The sequence below is a fragment of the Cupressus sempervirens genome, chromosome 3 (genome assembly GCF_028749045.1).
Source record: "Cupressus sempervirens isolate cs-2001-9-10 chromosome 3, ASM2874904v1, whole genome shotgun sequence".
In the NCBI taxonomy this organism is placed as follows: Eukaryota; Viridiplantae; Streptophyta; class Pinopsida; order Cupressales; family Cupressaceae; genus Cupressus; species Cupressus sempervirens.
The window spans coordinates 1,053,323,134-1,053,348,539 of NC_143120.1; the positions used below are offsets into that span (position 1 = coordinate 1,053,323,134).

At 36.6% G+C, this 25,406-nt stretch overlaps 1 protein-coding gene across 7 annotated transcripts in view; it reads right to left on the reverse strand.

Annotated features, from left to right (window-relative positions):
* Window positions 1-25,406, reverse strand: part of LOC149570353 (V-type proton ATPase subunit a1-like) — a 234,424-nt gene that overhangs the window by 165,906 nt on the left and 43,112 nt on the right. For 3 of the 7 annotated variants that reach the window (XR_016362925.1, XM_089822995.1, XM_089822999.1), the window contains exons 5-6: window positions 15,951-16,073; window positions 15,706-15,879 (exon numbers count right to left, since the gene is read on the reverse strand). Coding sequence is in view for 6 of the 7 variants with exons in the window: in XM_089822995.1 (XP_089679121.1) it covers window positions 15,706-15,879; window positions 15,951-16,073 (297 nt within the window). In the remaining variant the exon portion in view is untranslated. The remainder of the gene's footprint in view (window positions 1-15,705; window positions 15,880-15,950; window positions 16,074-25,406) is intronic. The other 4 variants (XM_089822996.1, XM_089823000.1, XM_089822998.1 and 1 more) reach the window with 3 other exon arrangements.

A 25,406-nucleotide genomic window follows, 5' to 3' on the forward strand; every position in this document is an offset into this window, starting at 1 on the left:
AACGATGGCGCTTCTTGCTGGTGGAGTCTTTGCAAGTCTCAAATATATTTGGCTCCTATCATGCATATATTTCAATGACTCGTCATACCAATATATCTCCTATTTAATGGAAAAATCATTATATAATTACCGTCGTTGTATTCATGATTGTCGTTCATACTCCGTCACAAGTATGTCGTAAAGTGGTATACTCTCTACTCTCCCGTCATGGTCGAGACAAGGACACCATTCTTCAGGCACTCAAAACTTCTGTTCCTGACAGATGTTTTCTAACATACCACATCCAATATTGGAGCTATCACCATATAACATCATCGTGATTTAACTAAGGGGCTCTCTTCAGAACTTACGCACATAGTAAGCACCTGTCGATATGTCTATCTTCATGGTGACTTATTATATGCAGGGGTTTTGTTGTGATTTTTCTGAGTTTCAGTGATTCCTATGGATGTTGCACTTTACACATTCTTCCTTTCGTTATGATATGCATCCGAATTTATGGGAAATGAATAAGCCTAATAAAGTATTCCCATCCATAAGGACCAACAAATATATTATCAACATTAATATCCTTAAGCATCCTTTGTCCATCACAAAATGTACTAAATGTTTTAGTTATAGATATCAACTCTGAATTATTGCCTTTTGTTGTGTAGGCCTTACTAAGATAGATATATTTTATCTATTCTCGTCAACCTTCGAATAGCACTCGTTCACACTTTTCTATGATGAGCTATAAGATTACTCAAGCCCTTCTTGCTTGAAGCCTAATATCTAAAAACATATCTTTTCAATGTATTCTTCTTCCATCTTCAGCAGAACATCCTTTTTATGACATGCTTGTATTTAGGACATTAATGACGCTTATAGTTTTCTTTGTGTTCATGAGAATACTTTGACATTAATTTCCAAAACCATTTTATAAATGGAGACCCTAAATGTTGCAAAAAATTGAGGCTCCATCACTTAGTTCCAAAATTTAAAATGCTGATTGAATTTTCATTACAGCCTACATTACAAGGTGTGAATCATCAGGGACTTGCACGGACCCACAAGTGCAAGTGCAGAGCCTATGCAAACCACGCACAAACCCAAGTACCCAGCCCGAACCCTAAAATGACCCTAATAAGGAGGCTACAAACACATTTCATTGCACATTTGCTCTCTCATTTGGCTTTCTCCATCTTGCAAGTTTGAAGTGAGCTGATTGTAATCGAAGGAGATCAATTGTGGAGTTAGAAATACCTTCAACCATATTCTTCAGATTTTTGATAGATTGTTGCAAGTGTTTGAAATTTTTTTAAATTTTTTTCATGTTTTTGTAGCAACAATGAGTAACCAGAGCTCAGTGGGTGGGTCTCCTCTATGAAAATAAACTACAAGCATTTCTCAATGTCCTGGAGGTAGGGGATTTATATGGAAATGTCATTTTTGCAACTCAAAATATAGAAGCTCTTATTTCTAAGTAAAACTTCATTTTATCAGCCCTAGGGGTAAAGGGAATAATACGTGTCAGGGGCCAACATGGGGGGGATAAGAAGTGGTGTCACCTGGACAAATAGAAACATTCATTAAACAACAAGAAGATGAAAATAATTAAGTTGCAAAAGGAAAATAAGTCGATTATTGTTCCAGTTTTAAAAAAACCAATACACACTCAACCAGCTTCTAGGCATCCCTTCTTGCCTATACCTTTTGGGGAGAAGGATGAGGATGTAGATGAACCACAAGTTAGCACCCAAGAGAGAAGCCCATTAAATCAAGCATTTCAAAATAAGGCAAGATAAATTCCTGATGAAAAAATTATGCATTGCTTCTATGTGAATGTTCTCCAATTCAACCTAGTGAGGTCACTCTATTGGAGGGAGATGGTGACAGTAATAAATAATGCATCATCTAGTTACTAAGGTCTTGGATTTGAAAAGTTGCACACCACCTTATTGAAAGGAGGAAAAATGTAGAGACCCAATTAAAACCAATTAGAGGATCTTGGGTCCAAACAGGTGTATCTATTGTCTCTGATGGATGGAAAGATTCTAAAAACTGTCATTTGATCAATGTTATTGATGTGTCCTCCAAGGAGGCAATGTTTTTTAAGGCGATTGATTGAGGGGATGTAAAAGATGCAGAGTTTATTTTCCGTATTCTCATTGATTCCATAAAGGAAATTAGTTGTGATAATGTTGTCCAAGTAATTACAGATGATGCAAAAGTTTGCATGGTAGCAGGTGCTTTGCTAGAGGCTCGATATGATCACATCTTTTGGACACCATTCACTTAAGTAGACAAGGCGAAACAAATTTATGAGGGTGAAGAGGTTCAAATGTTTGTGACAAATCATCATTGTCATAAGCAATTTTCAAAACCTTCTCCAAATTGGAACAATTAAAGGTAAATTTTAAATTTTAATTTATTTAGTTTCATTTATCATTTTATGTTGTGTTTCGCATAGTTGAATAAAATAATTTTCGTGTTACTTACATATTTTAAATGTGTTACTAACTAACTATTAACATGTTCTTAGGTGGCTGAAACATGTTCTTGAGATGACTTGTGAAGGTAAAAGATGCATTGTCAGTTTGTCACAAATTGTTATTAGCAACCAGTGTAACGAGACTCTATGAGTCTGACCAGGACTCTGCGAGTCCGAGGCAGAGTCCCATTTTCCAAGGCAATTGGCCTCTAGACTTGGAATCGGTCGAATCCTGGCAAAGTCCCCGTGGACTCGCCGAGTCTAGGGACTCGCCAAATGGCAGCAAACACTTAAAGTGCAAAAAAAGCATTAAAAACATTGACTCAAGTTGGACTTTTCCGGTTCTTATAGCATCTAATTGACCTAAAAAGGTCATTCCACCATTTTCTTATGCTCACAAGAGAGAGGAAAGAGTTAGAGAAGAATATTGGGGTTTAGAGAGAGAAACCAGCAAACCGGTTGGCTCTCCCGTATCTATTGTTGGTAGTTTGTGCAACTTTGTAACTTGCACTTAAGCATTGAGAGGAGCTTATGGAAGCATTTGGAGGAGGCTTCTACAAAGTTGCATTTCCATTGTTTGACTTTGTGCAAATTTGAAGAGGTAAGCAACAAGTTGCATTTCTTTGTGTTGTTTTGTAATATGTTTTACATTCATATTTTCTACTTCTCATTTTGTTTACATTTGTTTAGTCTCTACTTCTACTATCTATTATTTAGAATCTAGATTTATTCTAATTTATGTTGATGACAAAGTAAGAAGGCCCTAAAGTTTAAAAATCTGATTTGATGCTAACTTTTTTCTATTTATAATATATTCATATTGCAGCAGGCTAGCAGCAAACACATTGAAATTTGACATAATGCCTCAAGGTGAGGGAAGTGGAACTAGGCCTGCATTTCACCCTGATGCAGACCCAAGTGCAATAGCAAGGGATAGGGCTTGAAAACATGCCATCCCAGGGCACAAAAAGGGAGTTGTTACATGTTGGCATTGCAGTGTAGTATATAATAAGGGAGGAATAAATAGATTGAGTATCACCTAGCACATATACCTAAGTGTGATGCTAAAAAATGCAAAGATATACCCCAAGATGTTATGCAAGACATGTTAATTCTTCTAGAAGAAAAAATGGAGAAAAAAGAATTGAAAAAGAAGCAACAAAAAGAAATGGCACAACTAGCCCAACAGGGATTTCTAGTTTTTGCTCTCCATTATCCCCTGCTCCACCTATGGAAGCCACTGCTTCTACGAGCTTGACCATTGAGCCTCGCATTCGTACGCAAAGATTGACACTTGATTCCATATTTGTTCCACACATGGCTCCAAGTGCACAACCATCGCTTGAGAGCATGGGTTGGAACAAAGAGAAACATGATTATGCAGAATTGGCACTTGGAGAATTCTTCATCTACAACAACATTTCATTCAATGTAGCAAGGTATTTATTTATTTAAATTTAAATTTATATCTTCTCTTGCTTTCAACTTTCAACTTTCAAGAGACAATAATATGCTTATTTTGTTTATTTTAATTGGTATTTTGTTTTCAAATTTATTTATAATATACTAATTTGTTTAACTTTAAATTTTATTTTATTTTTTTTAGTCCCCTTATTGGCAAATTGCAATCGATGATGTTACTATTTGTGATCCGGGGTTCAAAGCCCCTAGTGCTAACGAGCTAGGAGGCCCTATTTTGACCCGAAGGGTGGCCGATGTACAAGGTGCAATCAAGAGGCAGCGTGAGATGTGGAAGATGAAGGGTTGCACCATCATGACTAATGGTTGGACTGATAGAAGGAGTAGAACACTCCTCAACTTTCTTGTCTCCTCATCAGGTAATTGTACTTAAGAGTCATAGACATTAAAAATTTAGAAGTAGAACTTGTACTTAAGTGATTAAGTTTATAACTTTATAAATTATGAATTTATAAATTATGAATCATGATTCATCATTAATCATTTTACTAATTTGTTGTTTTTTCTTCAAGTGCCACAACATTTTTGCAATCAATTGATGCCTCAGGATAAACAAAGATGTTGAATATCTTTGTGAGGTAATGGATGAAATGATAAAGGACGTGGGTGAGGAGAATGTGGTGCAGATAGTTACAGATAATGCAGCAAATTATGTTGCTGCAGGAAAGCTTCTTATGGAGAGACACCCTCACATATTTTGGACCCCTTGTGCTGCTCATTGCATTGAGCTCATTTTAGAGGATCTTGGTAAACTCCCTTAGATAAAAACAATTGTAGAGCAAGGAAGCAGTCTATGCAAATTCATATATAATCATACATGGCTCCTCAACTTCATGAGGAAACACAACGAGCAAAAGGAATTGTCTCGTTCAGGCGTCACTAGATTTGCAACCAATTTTCTCACATTGAAATCTTTGCTTGATTCAAAGGGAGGTTTGAAACACGTTTGTTAGTGAGGAGTGGATTGCATCATCATATGCAAAGACCATTGCAGGGATTGATGTAGCTCATCACCTTTTTTATTAGGCTTCCTTTTGGACACCGACTACTAATATTGTGATAGTAATTTTCCTTTTTGTCCTCATTTCAACTTTATTTTGTTTACGAAATTATGTTATAAATAATTGTTCATTTTTTAAAGAAAAAACGTAAAGCTGATTATTTCTCTTCCAACTTTCATACTGATTGCAGTTTGTAAAGCCACTTGTTGTTCTCCAACGAACTGTTGATGGAGAGAAGCCCTCAATGGGCTACATTTATGATGGTATGGATAGGTGAAGGAGGCCATTCGCTCTTTTTTTGCAAACAATTGAGATAGGTATAGTCCTATATGGGATGTCATTGATAGACATTGGCACAATCTACTTCGCAGGCCTATACATGCAGCGACCTACTTTCTTAATCCAGCATACCAATTCAGCCCACATTTCAAGGCTAATGATGAGGTATGGAGCGGCCTTTACGATGTTGTCGAGAGAATGTCACCTGATTCAAGAGTTGGAACAATTGTAGTCCGTGATATTGAGTTGTTTAAGAAAACTCAAGGGGACTTATTTGCACAGGAGTTGTGCAAGAAAAATAGGACAAAATTGATGTCTGGTAAAAATCTTTGATTCTACATCCTAATTTCTAATTCTATTACCATTTTAATTTGATAAAGTCAAAGTTATTGATATGATTTAATAATTTCTTGTTTCAGATGCATGGTGGGAGTTGTTTGGCACAAAGATGCCAAATTTACAGAGGATTGTGATTCGCATCTTGAGCTAGCCATCTAGTGCATCACGATGTGAATGTAATTGGAGTCTATTTGAGAACATACACTCGAAGAAGCACAATAGGTTGGCAGTGAAAAAATTGAATGATCTTGTCTTTGTTCACTACAACCTTAGCTTGCGCCATGACAGATCCTGGGCAACGATACACCACCGATTGTATTAGAGAATGTTGATCCACATGCAGAGTGGAACATAGAGAGTGTTGATCTTGTCTTCGGTGATGAAGATGTGGAGTGGGTAGATCACGTGGATCGAGAGGCTAAGGCAGTAGCAATGGCAATCGAGGAGGCTAGAGCGCAACGAGAGTCGGGAGACAGAGTGCAGGACCCTGAGGCTAGGAGTGATGGATACAAGTCTGATGATGAGGATTATGTGGGTGAGGATAAGGATAAAGATAAGGTTCAGCCTCAGACACAGAGAGAGAGGATGGCTCTACAGACTTAGGCGTACTCGTAGGACACAAACTACTATGAGCCCTAGTCTTCTAGTTGTTATTTTGATATATGTTTTTAACTTTTGATACCATGGATTTCGTAATCCATGAATATTATAGACATTTGAGTCTTTTACATTGGAGTGACACTATGTTTATCATGCTTTATACTTTATAGCTTATATTGTGTTATTCAGTTTTTTTCCTTAAAAAATTTGCTTTTATACTTATGTGATCTATGCAAAATTGTGTATGTGTATTAAATAGCTTCTATTTATCTCAATTATTGTGTATTTGATGTTAATTAACTGAAAGATGCATGAAACAATCTTAAAATCCTTAGAAATCTTTGAATTTCATGGGTTTTTCAATTTTCCGAGTCTTTGCCGAGTCCGGTCGCTGAGTCCAAGTCCAAGTCGAATTTTGAATTTTCGAATCAGAGGTGAGTCTGAGTCCCATAACTATGTTAGCAACCAATGGGGCATTTGGAAGCAGTCCAATACAATAAGGGCCCAAAAAGTGAAAGCAATGATATTATATGATGATTGGTGAGGTCGTGTGGAGTATGCATTGAAATTCACCAAGCCAATCATGTCCATGCTCTGCTTTGCTGACACTAATGAACCATGCCTCAAAGATGTCTATGATGCCACGAACACCATGTTGGAGAGGATAAAAGAGATAAGTTATAAATTTTATTTATAATACATTCTTCTATCATTGTTTATTAAGAGATACCAGATATCTAGATTTTTAATTGACACAACTTACATGAACATCATTTGATATCCCAGGTGATACAAACAAGAGAGAGTGATCCTAAGGACACCTTTTATAAAAAGGTGGAAGCAATTGTTCTCCATTACTGGAACAAAATGCCCACACCTCTTCACCACCTCGCCTATGCTCTCTCTCCTAGATACTATGGCGTAGAGTTACTCATTGTTCCTTGTAGAGTACCACCATATAGAGATGTTGAGATTGCTAGTGGGTACAAGAGGGCACTTAGCAGGATCTTTAATGATATAGAGGTGAGGTAACTCTTGCAACTGTTACTCCCTCCTGCATTAAATGACCAAAGCAGAATGGACACAATTACATGTTGATAGCTTCACGGTTAGGATTTTGTGTACCTCCAACCTCTTGCCATTACGATCCTCTCAGAAGTAAGTTTCTAATTTTTTTATAAAAAACTTACTTTGTGGTAACTTGTATTGTGGAATTTAACACAAATTCTTGAATTTATCTTCTATTTTTTATTTTGTTTGTTTTCTCTCCAAGTTGCTAAATCTTCTCTTGCTGAGCAAAACTAGAGTACTTACTCCTTTATCCACTCATTCAAAGCATAACTAGCTTGCTGCCAAATAAGGTGAGTTCTTGGTGTTTATTCACACAAATTTGCATCTCTTGGCACGCAAGTATCCGAAATATAAAAACGGGGTAGAGAAGTTGTTGGACATAGCACAAATGTCCACTGACTTGGATATGATCGTTCAAGATCTTGTTAGAGTCACTCTATTCGATGTGGATGATGATGAAGACATATGACTTGATGCATCTAGTGCTAGTGTAACTGTTGAAGTTTCTCGAATCGCTGCAAATGAACTTGCATTGCCTATATTGGTATATGTTTTCCATATGCAACATCCTCTCATATTTATATTAGACATAGGTCATGAATAGACAAGGAACATGTCTATTCAATAATCAAGTAATTAATTTATATAAACTTAATTATTGTTATATATATATATATATATATATATATATATATATATATATATATATATATATATATATATATATATATATATATATATATATAATAAGTTTATATCTCACATAAAATTATATCTCATATATAATTACATGTATAGCCATAGAGTTATCCGACAAAAGCTACCAACCATTAACACTCCCTCTTAGCAAGGGAGGATAAACACAAGACAAATATTACACCATTGCTAATATTAAGAATTTAAGGATATCTCAGAAGTTTTCCACCATTAATATCGCATACAATATCAAGAGTATTGATCTCCAAAACATCAACATATGATATTCATCAATCACTCAAACTAGAGTATGATATCACATTTGATATCAAGAGTCTTGATCTCCTAGAATATCGACATCCGATATTCATCAAGTACTCAAAACAAGGTTTAGATATCACATTTGATATCAAGAGTGTTGGCCTCCCAGAATATTAATGATATTCACCACTTACTCAAAACATTTAGATATCACATTTGATATCAAGAGTATTGGCCTCCTAGAATATCAATGATATTCACCAAGTACTCTAAGAGTAATGGCCTCCCAGAATGTTGAGATACAAGACATTCACCATTTACTCAATTTATTTAATCTCATAATATAAGTTGTTGTAAGATTGTCACCTTACAACAACTCCTCCAAATACAAGTGATGATCATTTGGAAGTCATCACTTCCTCATGATGTACATAGGAGATAGGCTCATACAACTTATTGAACTTTTAGAGAAACCATCTCAACATGGTTTACTCCCTCTTAATCAATAAGATCGGTTTCACTGAAGATTAACCAAATAGCATTCTCAGTCTTCTCCCTCTGAATCTTAATCCCTTTCTTTTTCCTCCATGTGACTCTTTTCTTATTTATGTCCAAGGTCAAGGGTTGACGGCATGCATAATCTCTGTGATTTCCAATAAGAGATATCCACATTGGGCACACCTTGAAAGCATACATTTTGATCCCATTACCACCTAAAGTAGTGGTTTGTTCCTATCACCATTAATACCGCTTCTATACATATTTTGTATACATTGTTGGATCATAGGCATATTATTGTAAATGTGGGCATCATGCTGAGGCATTCCTGCGAAGCAGCATGCTACAAATGGACAGGTTGTAGATATTAGTTGTATTATTGAGATAATGCCTCCTTGCTATGCATCACAAATGGAATTGTAGCGAGCTGACCAAGTGCACAAGTAATGAATGTCAATGTCCGCATGCATTGAACTTCACATAAGTGTCAAACAATAACCTTTATACAACCAATCAGCCAACTCCAATCACTCCTTTCAGTCCTTATGTTACGTGTACCACAACCCCGAAGTCGGGTGAATGGAGTTCTTCTCCAGAGAAAACTCAATTATCAATTCCCTAGTGTTTGATTTGCTAATTTGATTTAAATCATAGCCAACCAAAGGTCCACTTTGTACATGGTGAACATGGTCATCAAGATGAATTACTTTCCATTCAAATCGCATGAAAAGACTCAGAGCATCCATGAGCACCTGAACAAAGGTATCAACCCAGTTGCAAACAATGACACATATCACATTAAAGAAGCAACCCCTCCGCCACCAATCAACCCATGTTGGAACTTAGAAATCCTATAGAATTCAATACATCCAACAACTCACACAAAGACCCCGATCCTTCATTGCTGAGCAGCACACAACCACGGATCTGTCATCTATATTTTTGTATTCTTCACAGATAAGCAACGTATGATACTGCAAACACAACTCAAAGAGAAGATGGCTTTCCCTTTACCCGCATAGTATGCGACACCAAGTATTAGTTGTATCATAGTTGTTTGTAATCGATGTTCTCTTAATTTCTGTCTGCAACAGAAGAAGTCACTGGTAATTTCAAAATAGATCCTCTAATATTTGCAGCAGCTCTGATACCATGTTGAAGTTTCTTGGATTGCAGCAAATGTACTTGCATTGCGTGTATTGGTATATGTTTTCCATATGCAACATCCTCTCATATTTATATTAGACATAAGTCATGAATAGACAAAGAACATGTCTATTCAATAATCAAGTAATTAATTTATATGAACTTAATTATATATATATATATATATTTCTCTCATATAATAAATTTATATCTCACATAAAATTATATCTCATATATAATTACATGTGTAGCCATAGAGTTATCCGACAGAAGCTACCATCCATTAATAGTAACAAATTTGGATGATAATGAGGATATACTAGCAGCTGGGGAAAATGAAAATCTAGATGATTTCCTTAATAATCCATTTGATGATTGATCAAAACTTTGATATATCATTATTGAATAACTTTAATCTTTGAGTCATGTTTTAACTTTCATGAACTATATTTTAATTCAGTAATTCAATGCAATGGTTTTCATTAGAATGATAGAATCGTGTGCATTAATCAATGTTCAAGCATCATACTATGAAATGATTCAGTTATACAATGAAATGATTTAGTTTTGAGTTTCGTATATTTAAATAACAAATGAAATAAACTGATTTACTTTGCATTGCTGAACTGGACTCCTTGGCTGTGGCTGTAATAAGCAAACAGCTGAAATATTTTACACTTGAATTGCCCATCTTGATAGACTGCTGCATTGGCCTTTTGAGCTGCTGAACTCTCCCCAAACAACCAAATGCCACCTCATGTTATGACCCATCCACTTTTTCCTTACATCTTTTCACTCATTAAAATTCCTACACCTACTAAATTTATGATGGCAACCTCTTCTTCTTCTTTTTGAACTCCATAAGCTGCAATTGCAATTCTCAACCTACTGTGACTGCCTTCTGTTTGCTTTTTGCTCTACAGCTTTTCCTTCCATTGGGGTGGTCAGGTGTTTTTCAAATAAGCTCTTAATCAGCAATGCTTCACCCTCCTTAGTCCCTCGTGCCTTTTTTCATAGCTATACAGCTTCTTTTCTGAATCTTGTTTTTGCCACATCCTGTCTTCCAAATCAGTGATTCCCTCTTGAGCTGTTAAGGACTTAGGAAAGAGGCAGCTGGAGGTAATGAGTGTCCCATGAACCCTTACAAATCTGCTCTTGAACTAGGCAAGTGTGCAAAGAACTCGGCAAGTGTGCAAAGAATTCCTAAGCCTAAAATACTTTATTGCTTAAACCTCTGTAACCTACAGCTGAAATAGGAGAAATCCTGTAATCCTCTGTAAGCACAAATTTGACCATCGTATGGAACCAACAATGAACATATGAGGATTTTCATCTTCTGCTTCCTAGAAAAACCATGAGAGGTTTCACCCTTAGGTAATGCTAAACCAGAACTCTATAAACAACGATCTTTTGAAATTGATAGTACAGAACAAATTCCTTTTTCAAATTATTTTTTTTTCCATCCAACCTTCAAAGTAGTTAAAATTATTTCTAATCAAATATAAACCTTTTTTCTTTTACTTTATTAATTATATCATTTAGTTTTTCATTTTTTGAGAACTTATATATTTAATCATTAAATTATTAGAATAATAATAATGTAATGTTCCTAATGGTCAACTTTAGTGAGTTTAGTTTCATTAGTTAATTTCTATTTTTTTATTTGGTTAAACAGTTATTTCATTTAGAAACATTGTCTTCTACTCTTTCTATTTAAGGAGACTTTATGTCCACTGTTTCATATAAAACTCTCAAATTTTATAACATGGGATGAGTGTATGCCTAGGTGTAGCTCTCTTACTGGAATCTGAGGGTTATGTGGATTACAAGTACATGCTTGTTGCTTCCATGTGTTGTTTTCTGCACAAAGTGCTTTCTTGTTTTACCACATGATGATGTCCGGTCATTTTCTAGGCTATGATACCACGTGAAGTCTTATGTTTTGCCACATGAAGGTATTTGTGACGGGATGTTTTGATTAATGCAGCTGTGCTTTACTGCTTGTAACACAAGAGTTTTGCAAGATTTTGTCCTAAAAATCATGGTCTTCTAGGTTTTCTGACTTTTCTCCACAAAATTCATGGAAGGATTTTGTTATTTTCCCACAAAAAAATCAAGGTTTTTTCAATTTTCCTTCAAAATTGTGGCTATGTATACCTACAATCAGAGTTGAAGGGTTTGCAAAGCATAATTTTCTTAAGGCCAACTGGGCTTTCTTTTGTAGGTTTTTTTCCCCAAAAACAAAGTTTTGTATTATGAGCATAAGGACATGGAGGGTTTTCTGACAATTCTTTTTCCACCATAAAAACATAGTGGGTTGCTTCTAGATTTTCAGAAATAGCAGATTTTTGTTTTTTCCTGATTGTTTCCAACAAAAATTTTAGGTTTTTTCTTTGCTGGAGGGTTTTCTGATTTCTTCCAGAAAACATCATGTTTGATGTTCTTCTCTACGTTTTTGTAAAATTTTCCTCAAAAAATATATCTATGTTTTGCTTGATTTTCTCCTAAAAATCATGGGATCTTTCCTAGGAAGAAGTTTTTCTAATTTTTTCCACAAAAAATTATGATTGTTGTTTTAGTGCCTAGGATTTTATAATTTTTTTATAAAAGAAATTCTGGTTATGTTTTATAATTTTTTCCACAAAAATCATTTGCTTGGTTTTATCATTTTTTCCTAAAAAATGTGGGTTTTGTGATATTTTCTGCCTCAAAAACCAATTTGTAAAAGGTTTCTACAATTTTTCCTTAAAGGTGATATTTATATGGTAACATGTGTCTCAGATTTTGTGTCAACAACTTGCTATGTTTTAGCATTTGGTTTTAACTGATTTTTCTCCTCAAAATTTGTGTTGGATTTTCATCAATTTTCATCCGCAAAAACAGCGTTCGGTTTCTTCAATTTTATCCTAAAAATTGTTTCTATGTTTGTTGTTTTTTTCTAAAAAATCATGACTACTGTCGTTGGGCTTAAGAGTTTTTTGTTTTTTCCTAAAAAGAATCATTAGAGGGTTTTGTCGAATATTTCCACAAAAAAATGTGGTTTCCTACAACTGTTCTAGATTGCAACTAGAGTTGCTAGGGCAATTGTCTATACAAGGGTTGCTGATTTTTCCTCAAATTCAAATTTTCAGTTTCATAAGCTTTTCTTAGTGTCTCTGGCTACATGGTGACAAAGTTTTGTCAAATACAAAAGCTCTATAGAACCAAGGAAGGTCTCAACAGCAAGCTCATGTTGCAAAGTCTTCTAAAGAGAAGGGAGCAGCCTTCTATGCTTTTTCTATTGTTAATACGATGTCCATTAAGGGAGGGTACTAGAATAATAATGTAATGTTTCTAATAATCATTTTTAGTGAGTTTAGTTGTGTTAGTTTCTATTTTCATATTTACTTAACAATTGTTTTGTTTAGAAACATCGTCTTGTAGTTTTCTATATAAGAAGACTTCATCTCCATTGTTTAATATCAAACTTTCAAATTTCATAACATTAATACTTTTTATTGTTCCACACGATCACCACAGATAAAAAAATATTTAGAAGCCCAAACAAGAATTCTAACTGACCCACTAATACCTTAAGTGCATAGGAAATCGGTCTATATGAAGATTCTTTCTGCTTAAATCTTGAGGTAACAAACTCCAGATATGTTTTAAACAAATTGAATAGGAAAGAACAAGAGACACAGTGCAATGACAAATGGATACAAGAAAGGTGCGACAACGTGAGACCAAGGCCTAAATTACTTCCATGTTTTAATTAGAAAATAAGCCTTATATTATACAAACCAGCATAACAGTTATATCAAACGAGCAACAAAATTACATAGAAATTCAAAACCTTTCCCTACCTTGAATGGCTAAAATGACTAGCTTTAGGAGGATGCATAGTTGTTTCCCTCTTATTATTATTGAGCTCTCTAAAGCAATGTGTAAAATTAACCTCCTTAACAGTTTCCTTGAAACCTATCTTCTAAAGGAAATCAATTGAGATGATCTTACCATATGCCATACCTCATTAAGCATGCCTCAAAATCTCTAATCATTTACGTGTCCCATAAAGGAAAATACTTTCAAGACAAAGGAATGGTGAAATGTGATGGATTCTTCTGGCTACCTTGTTCAAAAGCTTTAAAAAGTAAGATACGTCTGAAAATAATTGTATATAGAATCTAGTTCCTCACATCAAACCCAAAAAATCACACATTCCAGTGCTCCTAAGAATTGTTTTGACCACCTGATATCCATGGAGTAATAACCACCCCAAAACATTCAACTCAAAATATCTTTGAAATTTCAGAGACTCTCTGCATCCTTTCCCAAGATTCTTATCCACTTTTGATAAAACAGCATAGCAATATAGAATTTGTCTTGCTCCAACAGATAGATGTTTGATGACATGATTATACTATGGCTCCACTTCTAAAGTTACGCTACCAGGTGAAATGAGCTAGGGACTCAAAGCGGGCACAAATACAAATCTATGAAATGATCACCTCTTGCACACATCGAGCTTAAAAAGAATCTAGTGACCTCAGCACTACATCGAAATTCTAGGGCATATTGCTTTGATTCTTTCTGTCTTTGATAATTGCTCAAATTCATTAACATGGTGTCCAGAAAGGATGAATTCTTCCTATCATGTGTAAACTCTTAAATGAAGAACCAAGTTTTATGTAGGTTTAGAAACAGATGTGAACATTTCCCAAGGTGAAAAATTTTACAGGTCAGAATCACACAAAAGTATTAGATCCACAACTGCAGGATGATCCAGAGTGACTGAAATTCTATCAATTCCAATCCATTCATTTGACATGTCCTAAGTTTCTGTGGTAGGAATGAATTGGTTTTGAGTCTCTTTTGACACATCTAACAAAGCATGGTTTTTTCCAAGAGACAAGTACAACTTCTTGTTTATCGAGTTTTCGAGAGGCATGTAATTCAGCATATTTATTAGTCCAAACACTATAATCTAGGGTAAATTCTAAATATTTATGTTATTTATTTGTTTATACTTGTTTTAGTAAATAAGTATTTTATTTCCTTAAATAATATTAAATGTTTCTTTCTGTAGTGAGCCTAATTATTAATATGTATTCAACTTCATCTTATAATACAGCCTTATATGTACATTACATAAAATCTATTAAAAAGTTCAAATGTTAGAAGTAAGGTTCAATAGGCCATGAAACTTGATAACAAAGCAAACATTTACGTAAAATTGCATATTATCATCTATGCTAGTTATGAAAAGAGTCTTCAATCAACACTCTCGTTGCTGTAATGTTAATACTCAATATTCTGTTGATTATTCAATTCATGTTCTTCATCTTCAGTGTCCTCTAAACAGAGCCTGGATTATTTCAGGAGATCTTATTAATCACCATGCTCAATTACTAGATCTTTCACAATATATTAAGAAGCTCCTATGTATGTTTTCCACTCCTGATTAATTCTTTAAATGACTAAACTACAGGGAGATACAAGGCACAAGAATCATTAATTTCCTAAACATCTGTATACATTTGCAAAAAAGTCAGTAAATATTGAATGCGGTATTAATGAAAGACACAAAGAGTGACATGGAACAAATAATGGTTTTATTCAAAAGAAAGAGAGAAAAATAGCTCACCCAATTCATGTTGATCTTTGGGTGAGGTGCTAATAAAGACACACGGGAAATAGATATTATGGAATTGATAATTATTACATTGGCAGAAGAAAGAAAAATGGATTTCAAAATTTCATGTTTATCTTTTAAATTATCTTCATAACCATCTATAATATTCCCAGTGAATTGATAACATTAACATTTAGATCATATAATGGCTACAGACATTTTCTACTCTAACAATAATGTGAATTTACCATTTCAGACAATACTGGATCCTTTACATGTTGTTCAACTGCCACCTGCTTGAATAACATATTTCCCCTTGTAGCCCGAAAAAGAACCCTTTCAAATGGTATAACCTTGGCCGTGGGAACAAGTCCACAAACAAAGCCTAGCCTTCCTTGTCTTGACATACCAGCCTGTATTTCCTGTAATGTTATTGGTTAATCAAAGGCAAATGAAAAGAAAAGAATCATTTAAGGAAAATAATTTCTACTACCTCAGCCACCTGTTCTAATAGCAATGGACTCTCCACAAACTCATCTCCATTATAAGAAGCTTCGTCTATTTCTGTTTGATGGGGAACCGTACTGTTCTGAGATTTAGAGAGGAACATTCCAGCCTGAAATGAAATACATACAGATTTGAGTAAAGCAACACTATTGATTATCCATGGCTTGCAAATTAATGTCAAATCTGTCAATGAATGTTGTAGAGTGGGTGCTTTAACTCTCGATACTTAAGATGAGTTAGCAGTGAATGCAAAGAACTCAATTTCATTAGAAGAGATATTTTTTGAAAATTTAATAATTTGAAATTCTTTATGAACACAGAAAACACACAAAATGTTCTCAAAGAAAAGAAACATTCTCATCTGGGACAATGCTTCATTATGGCTTTAAAAAAAGATTTGTATTGGTATGATAATCATAAATAAATAAGCTCTTGTGATATGGCTAATCACATTCTTATGGTATGTGATTATATTGGCATAGTGTAAGACCCTGAACTGTCTTCTGCTGCTATGCTAATGAATAAGATGATTTTTGAGGATTCTGCACAGGGAATGAAAGATAAGGAAACTAGAAGGGAAATATCAGAAACTGAAAGGCAAGAGCAAAGCCTTGTGCGAATATATAAAGAGCCTACCTCATCCAATTAGAGAAGGCCCAGCCTTTGTTCCTCCTACAGCTTTTCCAACTGGGACAATGGAAGATATACAAAGGATCAGACTGATTTCTCAGAATCCAGAGGCTTGGGTAGAAGGCATCCAAAATGAGGCATCAAGTATGTTGAAGACTTGGTGCAAATTCATGGCAGGACAATGGTCATCCTTTCTAGGATACAATGCATGGATGAGTCATCAAATGGTGAACGTTTCATTAAGATGAGGTAATCTCACAACTACAAGATTTGATGGTGCAGTGGTCCAAGAAGGAAGGGCATATGACTTTTCCCAATGGTATAATGTGGTGATTGTGGAAAAGAAAATGTTTCAGCACTTCAGAATGTTCAACAGGGATCTCCAACATGGTTGTGTCCTTGTTATCGCAGTGGTGCAGTGATGCAGGAGCATCTTGGGTCAATGAGCAATCTTGCATCACCCAAAAATATTTCATGTTTTCTATAACAGTGTGCTATTCGTGGTGTAGCCGTTGCTACGTTGAGTTTTGTGCAATGAACAGTTAGCATGCTGCTGATGTTGATGTGTCATATTTCTCGAGTTTTGTGTCATTCTTTCCGGTCTTTGTTTCCTGCTTATTTCATCCTGCGAAGCGTGTTGTTTCATTTGGCATGGTTTCCTATGTTCACATGAGGTCTTGCGCAATTGGGAGTCAACCCCTAACTTGTGTTTGGACCTATCCTTAAGAGCGCATGAACAATTGATGCCCATTGCTTGGGTTATAGTTTACATCTCCAAGACTGGACCTATATTGTAATTAAATGCCTGACTAGCCAACCTTTGGCTTTGCTGGCTATATAAGCACTTGGATTCAAGATAGGAAGCAAGAAGAGTTGAGGTAGAGTAGTAGCATGATTAGTAGAAGGCAAATAAAGACTGCAAATGAGGAATCTGAAGTTGTAAATTCTTTGTAAAAGGCCGCAACCTGAAAGGCCTCACATCAGGCATGTTTGTTGATTTTATCTTGTCAAATCAATCAGTTAATCTAAGAATTCTATGCTCTCTTTGCTTCAATTCTGTGTCTGGCTTCCATGTGTACTCTAGGCAGGGTGTTAGTAGGTTTAAGTTGAGTTTATTGGGTGAATTAGCTCTCTTTGTCTTTGTCTTCTTGTGGGGAAGGTGTTTGTAATGTCCCCTTCTCCACGCTAGACCTTATGGTGCCTTGTTGGTCTATCTTTCCATCCTAATAGGCTAACGGCACTTATTTTGAGGATGCCAACTAGTGTCTTTGGTTTCGACAGGGAGATATTTATGTGGGAACTTTATATGGTTAAGTCACTTAAGTGACTAAAAGACAAAATAGGCTTTTTATCCCACATTGCCTAGTTGTTTGCATCTTCCCTCACATCAAGGTTATAAAAGCAAGTATCTACAATGGGATTGGGACCACGAAATATAATACTGTTTTAAATACATCAAGGTTGCTTAAATGTGACTAGTTTTCTTAAGGACGAAACCCCTTAAAGAAAATAGGGAGACTGAACGTAGCCCCAGTGTTTCTTGAAGATTGTCAAAGTTAGCGTACAAAATTTACAGCATACATTATTCAGTTGAGCCTATTTTAGAAGCAGGCCGAATAAGCAGAAAATCTTTTGTAAACCCTTGTTATAGGTGGGTTGAATTCGTACGGTCATAGTTTATATCAGTGATTTAAGGGAGTTTGGTAGCCATAACAGGCAGAGGGTGGCACCAGAATAATGCTCAGGTCTGACACAAGGAGCTTGGAACTCCAACAGCAATGGAGTATTAAAATACACATACAGTCAACATCATGCGTGAATGAGCAGAGGTTGCAGATTACGGCAACATTAACTCTAGTTGGAAAGACATGACAGTCACCTCTCCCAGTCACGTGCAGTGGTAGGGTGGACGTCATCACAATTTGTGCAGACTGAATAATAAGGAAGCAAGGTTGTAAGCAGCATTCGATTGACATTATTATCAAGCACAAGCTCTCCGCAAGCAGCACCACTCTCAATGACCAGTATTGTCATTGGGAGTATCATAGGAAATCACATGGGCTGCAAAAACAGACACCAACATCCAGATGCTTCTTCCTTATTGTTTTGCATTGAATGTGAAGGTATGTCTATCAGTACTTTTCTAGTTTGAGTGGCTACAAGTGTATTTATTAACGATGTCATACCCTTCTCCTATACGAGTTAAATGAAATGTATGTAAGTGAATAAAGGAATCATAAGATGTGTTTAGTTTGTTCCATGGATTATCTTCCCACCTCTTTATAGTAGTCCCAACAATCAATGGCATAGCAGAAAAATAAAAACTCATAACACACCATAACAGCATTCTCCTCCTTGTGTGGATTAATTTTGTTGAATCCTCTTATACTCCGGGTTGGGATCTTACAATCGTATTAGAGCTACAAAACCTGGCAACTTGTGTGGAAAAAATTATTACTTGCAAGCTAGTTTTAACAAGAATAATGTAAGATAGGCATCAATAGGAAACCATACAGGTTTAGTCACATCCATCTGGAACAGGCAAGATCTTCATATCAGATTGATATTGAGGGTAGTTACTCAGTTGACGAGGAATTAACCTTTGGGACAAACATACAGGTTGAACAGGGTGAACAAGTTCAACAGGTTGCATAGGTACACAACACCCAAATGGCTCTTAATGAGAATGAACAAGAACGGGAAGTGAAGGAAACCTTGCGAGCTATTAGAGATGAACAAAGCACTATCGCTACTGCACTTCAACAGCTTATAGGTATTATGCAGCAGCTAGCTCCAACTCACAGGACAGCACCGAGTCATCATAGTGGAGGTGGTAGTGTAGTAGGATCACCCTAAGCTGCTAGGGCCCCTACACAGAATATTGATAGGCTTACTTCTGAATAATGTTATGGCTATGTACAATTAATGGGATCTATTCCATGATCAAGTTAAACAAAACTTGTCCTTTGTTCAATACATGAATCAAAAAAGGGAAACAAAAAGACCACAGCAAGACAAGAGGCCTAGAGCACAAAATAGGGATTTGAAACATGTCATGAACAAGTTATCTCTTCCCACCTTTGATAATAGCAATAAGACATTCACTAGAGCTTGGATTCACAAGCTAGACACATACCTAACACTTTAGCCCATGTCAGAGACAGAAGCCATTAGATTCACCACAATGCATCTAGAGGGAGCATGCCATGTCCCCTTCTCAGCACTAGATAGTTGGGCGCCAATTTAATCTATCTCCACATCCGGATAGATTAATAATATTATTTAGCAGGATACCTACCAGTCACAACGGGAGTCTAATTTAATTTACTTCAGAACTTTATTAAGTGAGTGGAATTAAGTCATTTTAATGTTATAAAGTTATTTACTTTATAAAATGACTTTAAGTGACTATAGGACGAAAATGAAGTTTTAATCCCACATTCCTTGCTCCTTGTGTTTTCCCTCACTTCGAGGCTATAAAGAAGAGCTTACATTGGGATTAACAAGACACGGAAGAAATTTATGAAATCAAATATTCAAGTTTTGGTTGCATTGATGTGACTAGTCTGAGGCTTTGAGGACGAAAACCCTCAAGTCTATAACATTAAGGAGGTGGACATTACCCCATGCTTCTTTTTAAATTTGCAGTTGAATGGTTTTGGGCAGAATCAGCAAGGAGTGAGTTTCTAAGTAAGTTCCATTGTTCTTTTTGCATTTGGAGTATTGAATTCAGTGCTATACAGATAGCTCAGCAATATATGACAGTAGTGTGATTGCCATTGGGTCTAAGAAAGTGGCAGATAGACAAACCCTTGCTAAGTCACCAGGAAATGAAAGTATCACAAGCGTTTTGCTAGATACCACGTTTTTGAAGAAATCCGATTGATATTGACTAGAATAATCTGGACGTATTTAGCAGGGTCAATTTAACGTAGGTGGTCTTCTACTCCTATCTCCAACATGGACATAGTTCCAGCCTTCAGAGTTTTATAGCACTTATAGTTGGAAGTTGGGAGTCTGCGTGAGGGGTTTGTTTTCAATATATCCTAGCGTAATACATAGAAGAGAGTGAGATGCCTCTGAATATGTGATATTTATCGCTGCAGTTATCTTGGAGTCATTAACGGCAGGAAAAGACGTGTTTGTTTCTGAGAATGGCAGTCTCTACAAACACAACACTCCCAGTCATGGTATGCCGTTTAGATATCCCTCACATCACAGTTAGAAGGTAAACCGGTAGCCGCGGCCAGAGAATACGTCCTATTTCCGTGCCATGATTTTCTAAACATATGGCGTATGGTATTGGATATATGTTTTTCCGGCAATGAGCAAAGATTGCTTCAAGTCTTCATTTCCATCAACGGGTAGGTATTTTCCAGCAAGAAATGAGTATTAATGAAGTGGAGGAAGCCGACTCTTTATAAGAAATGAAGAATAAGAGACTCAAGTTCTGCAACTCCAGTGACATTTGGGCAAATACCACAGTACGGTCTGTATCTCAGTTATTTGCATATATTATTGTAATGTTAAACTGAATGTATTCTCTCTGATTGTAGCTTCAGATTCTGAGGTCTAGTTATAATCTCTTAGTAAAAACTGAAGTTATCTATTCTAAAATTGAAATTGGAAAATAACATCATTGTTAATGCTGTAGTAAATGTTCCTTGAGATTGGCATTAAGTTTAAGTAAAAGCTTGATTTTGTTGCTTTACACTGGTCTAAGACCTTGGTTGCACGTTAAGTGTTTGACGAAATTCCACCAGCCTGGTATTAGTCTTCTGTTCCATTTCCAGTAAGCTTATTACAGAGCAGCATATGATTGGTGACATCATGGGTTGGTCACCCAGGATCACGGTCTCATTACTTCTTATGAGATATTTAGCTCTAAGTTGATTACCTGTTTTAACAGGAAGGACATTTAAGTCTACTACAGGGATTTGGCGCAGTTGCAACAGGGTGGATCTCTTGATGAGTTTCAACAGATTTTAATGATGGTTCCGAATATGACAAAACAGTGGAAGCTAATGTTGTTCATTGAAGTCTTACAAGATAGATTTAGAGGTTTGGTTAAGATCCTTAAACCAAACACTCTAGATGATGCCATTAAGATCTCACACAATCTAGACTCACCTTCTTCAATACTACAGCCTCCTAAGAGACCTTATAAGAGGCCTACTTTGTTTCAAAAGAACAAGCACCAGCATAAGACTACCCCAACTAGATTGGACTTTGAGACTCAGAATGAACTCTGCAGAAAGAAGCTATGCTTCACTTGTAGGAAGCCTTGGACACTGGATCAGAAATGCCTCGGCAAAGGTAAAATACATTATGTCAAGGTTATGTTGGAAGAGGAAGATGAGCCACAATAGGGCAGTGAGGTTGATGGCAGCAAGGAGAGGGAGAATGAGGAGCAGCCTCCTAAAGAGAGGATGAAGAAATCCACACCGAAACCGTCCCCTATCATAGCTTCCCTTTCTAGCGATCCCACAGGTCATCCCTTTCGCTTGAAGGGTGTAGTTAGAGGATAGTGTATTGTGTGTCTTTTAGATACAAGTGCATCACATAACTCCATAAGTACACGTTGGGTTTCAAAGAGGAAGTTACAAGTTGATGATATACCCGAGTTCGAGGTTAGAGTTGTAGGGGGTGATAGATTGAAATGCACAGGGAAAGTACCAGGGCTACCAATTCACTTTGATGACTTTCTCCTAGAAGCAGATTTTTATGTTGTCGATTTGGATGGATTAGATGCCATGTTGGGTAGACAGTGGTTGCAGACTATCAGTAGGTACATCGTTGATCATGATAAGATGCAACCCGAATTCTTACAGGATGTCCGGCTAGTGATTCTCAAGGCCATGACAGAAAGTGAACCCAAGTTGATTTCAGCTCACAGGATGGGGGCTATTATGAGGCATAATGACATGGAGTGGGTAGCCCACTCTTCCATTTCCTCTAAGGCCACTCTAGACACAAGACAGTAGATCCATGTTGACATTCAACCAGTGCTTGATATGCACAAGAGGGTTTTTTTAGGACGTTCCCACAAGCATTGAGTTAGAGGAGGGCGCCAAACACGTTATCACCATATCTTATCGTCATTTCAAGCACTATAAAAAGGAAATAGAAAAGATGATTAAGAAACTCTTGGACATGGGATACATCAAACCTAGCTCCAATCCCTTTGCTTCTTCAGTCGTTTTGGTGAAGAAGGATGGCACTCTTCACATGTGTATTGATTACTGTGCTCTCAACAAGAGGACCATTAATAACAAGTACCCTATCCCTCACATTGATGAGTTACTAGATGAACTACATGGGGTAGTTTATTTCTCAAAGATAAATCTTAGATCTGGGTACCATCAAATACAGGTTCGAGAGGAGGATACATAAAATAGCTTTCCTATGTCACTATGGACACTATGAGTTCTTGGTTATGCCATTTGGACTCACCAATGTGCCAAAGACATTTGAATCATGTATGAATCATATCTTTAGAAAACAGTTGCGCAAGAGCACGTTAGTCTTTTTTGATGATATCCTAGTTTTTAGCAAAACTTGGGAGGAGCATCTGCAACACTTAGATGAGATACTTAGTATTATGGAGGAGCACTCATTATTTGTGAAGGAGTCAAAGTGTGAGTTTGGATTGACTGAGATTCTTTATCTTGGTCACGTGATTGTTGCAGATGGGGTGAAGGTACACTGGGAAAAGATTTAGGCAATCCTAGATTGGCCACCACCGAGGAACGTATCAGATTTGAGGGGCTTCCTTGGTCTTTGCTCTTATTACAAGAGGTTCGCTAGAGGCTTCTCACAGACAGCAACTCCCCTTGCCGATCCCACATGGAAGGGGGCATTCAAGTGGACAGATGATGCAAAGGTGACCTTTGATAAGCTCAAGAAGGTGATGAGCACATGCCTGATTTTGGCACTGCCTAATTTTTCTCGCCCTTTTGTACTAGAGTGTGATGCTTCAAAGAGCAAAATTGGGGCAGTTTTGATGCAGGATAGGCATCCGATAGCTTATGAGAGCAAGAAGCTCAAGGACGGTGAGAGACTGTACTCCACCTATGATAAGGAGATGTTAGACATTATGCACGCTTTAACCAGGTTTAGACAGTACTTGGTGGGTGGCAAATTCATAGTTAAGACAAACCACAACAGTTTGCGCTACTTTTTTAAACAAAAGGATCTAAATGAAAGACAACAAAAGTGGGTCAGCAAAATTTAGGCCTATGATTTTGACATCAAGTATGTCAAGGGTAAGAATAATGTAGTTGCTGATGAGCTTTCCAAGCGACCTTTAGTGGTAGAATGTTGTGTCATTTACGAGATATCAGCAGATTGGAAGTCCCAATTGCTAGTTGAGTATTCTAAAAATACTCAAGTGTGCCAAATTATGGATGGACAGCTTCAGGGCAATAGGTACAAGGTAATCATTGATGTGATCTTTTATAAGGATAGAATCTACCTCGTATCAGAATCTAAACTAAAAAGAAAGATTATGGAGACTCTTCGTGATGCACCATTAGCCAGATACCCAAGTTTCTTCAAAACCTATAGACAGGTCAATGAAAGGTTTTCATGGAAGAGCCTCAAGGATGATGTCCTCCAACATATCATAGAATGTTGGACTTGTCAACAGAACAAGTTAGAGCACGAGTTTCCAGCTGGATTATTACAGCCTCTTCCTATTCCAGTGCAGAAATGGGAGAGTTTCTCCATGGACTTCATTACAAAGTTGTCAAGGATGCAGGGCAAAGATTCCATTTTTGTGGTTGTGAACAGATTGACTAAGTTCGCTCACTTTTTTGCTATAGCGACAGATTGGTCAACCTCTCAAGTAGCTTAGTTATTTTTTCAAGAGGTTTTTCATCTACATGGGCTTCCTCAAACCATTGTGAGCGATAGGTATAACAAGTTTCTCAGCACCTTTTGGCAAGAACTATTCAAATTGGCAAGTACGTAATTGACACCCAACACGAGTTGCCACCCACAGATGGACAGGCAGACTGAGATAGTAAACAAATGGGTGGAGGGTTATCTCCGAAATTATGTAACAGGGCAGTAGAGAGCTTGGGTTAAATGGTTATATCTAGGTAAGTATTGCTACAACTCCTATCACACGTCCATCTGGATGACTCCATTTCGAGCTCTCTATGGTAGCGAGCCTCTATCGTTCGTAGATCTGGCTTTGCAGGACAGCAAGGCAACACTAATTGGGGATTGGATATAGGATCCGTAGGACATTCTCAAATCTCTTTGGGAGAACATTCTATGAGCTCAAAATCAACAGAAGATGTACATCAATCACTATAGGGCAATGCGGACGTTTGAGTTGGGTGACATGGTTTACCTTCATCTCAAACCTTACAAGCAGAGCTCCTTGAAGAAGAGTGGGGCAGAAAAACTTCAGCCTAGATTCTATGGTGCCTATCGCATTACTCGGAGGGTTGGAGAGGTTGCTTATGCGCTGGACTTGGCTGATGACAACAGAATTCATTACGTATTTCATGTTTTGTGTCTCAAGAAGGCAATTGGTCAGCATGTAGTGCCCTCTATTGGATTACCCCCACTTGATGTGGAAGGGAAGCTAGTTTTGGTCCTAGCAGAGATGATTGAGGTTACAGAAAGAAAGTTACGTAGCAGTTCCATCAGGGAGTATCTAATTCACTAGAAGAATTTGCCATATAAAGATGCCACTTGAAAAGGCAAATCAATCTTGTAGCAATAGCATCATAAAGGTCCAATTTTAAGTGATTTTACTTTTAAGTTGAGTTTTACATGCAATCACATCAAAAAAGTCCAC